Source organism: Bison bison, unplaced genomic scaffold, assembly GCF_000754665.1.
Source record: "Bison bison bison isolate TAMUID 2011002044 unplaced genomic scaffold, Bison_UMD1.0 scf7180017864499, whole genome shotgun sequence".
In the NCBI taxonomy this organism is placed as follows: Eukaryota; Metazoa; Chordata; class Mammalia; order Artiodactyla; family Bovidae; genus Bison; species Bison bison.
The window spans coordinates 8,779,824-8,780,041 of NW_011495058.1; the positions used below are offsets into that span (position 1 = coordinate 8,779,824).

The 218-nt window shown below is 71.6% G+C and overlaps 1 protein-coding gene across 1 annotated transcript in view; it reads right to left on the minus strand.

Moving 5' to 3' along the window:
• CDK13 (cyclin-dependent kinase 13) overlaps positions 1-128 on the minus strand; it is a 122,585-nt gene extending 122,457 nt beyond the window's left edge. The window contains exon 1 of the mRNA XM_010829121.1: positions 10-128. Within this exon, the coding sequence (XP_010827423.1) occupies positions 10-128 (119 nt within the window). The remainder of the gene's footprint in view (positions 1-9) is intronic.
• Between the last annotated feature and the right edge of the window lie 90 nt (positions 129-218).

Consider the following 218-nt stretch of genomic DNA (forward strand, 5'->3'; position numbering starts at 1 on the left):
AGCGGCAACAGCAGCGGCGGCTGCTGAGGGGACAGGAATCGCCTCCGTTTGCGGCGTTCCTCCAACTTCTTCTCCGCCCAGCTCAAGCCCCCGCCTCCCCCCAGCGCCGTGTCCGAGCTGCTCGGCATCGCCTAGAGCCCGCCGCAGAGCGCGGCACGGGTGCGGCCTCCTCCGGGTCAGATCCTGGCCATCTCCCCCGCCGGAAACGGGAACGGCGG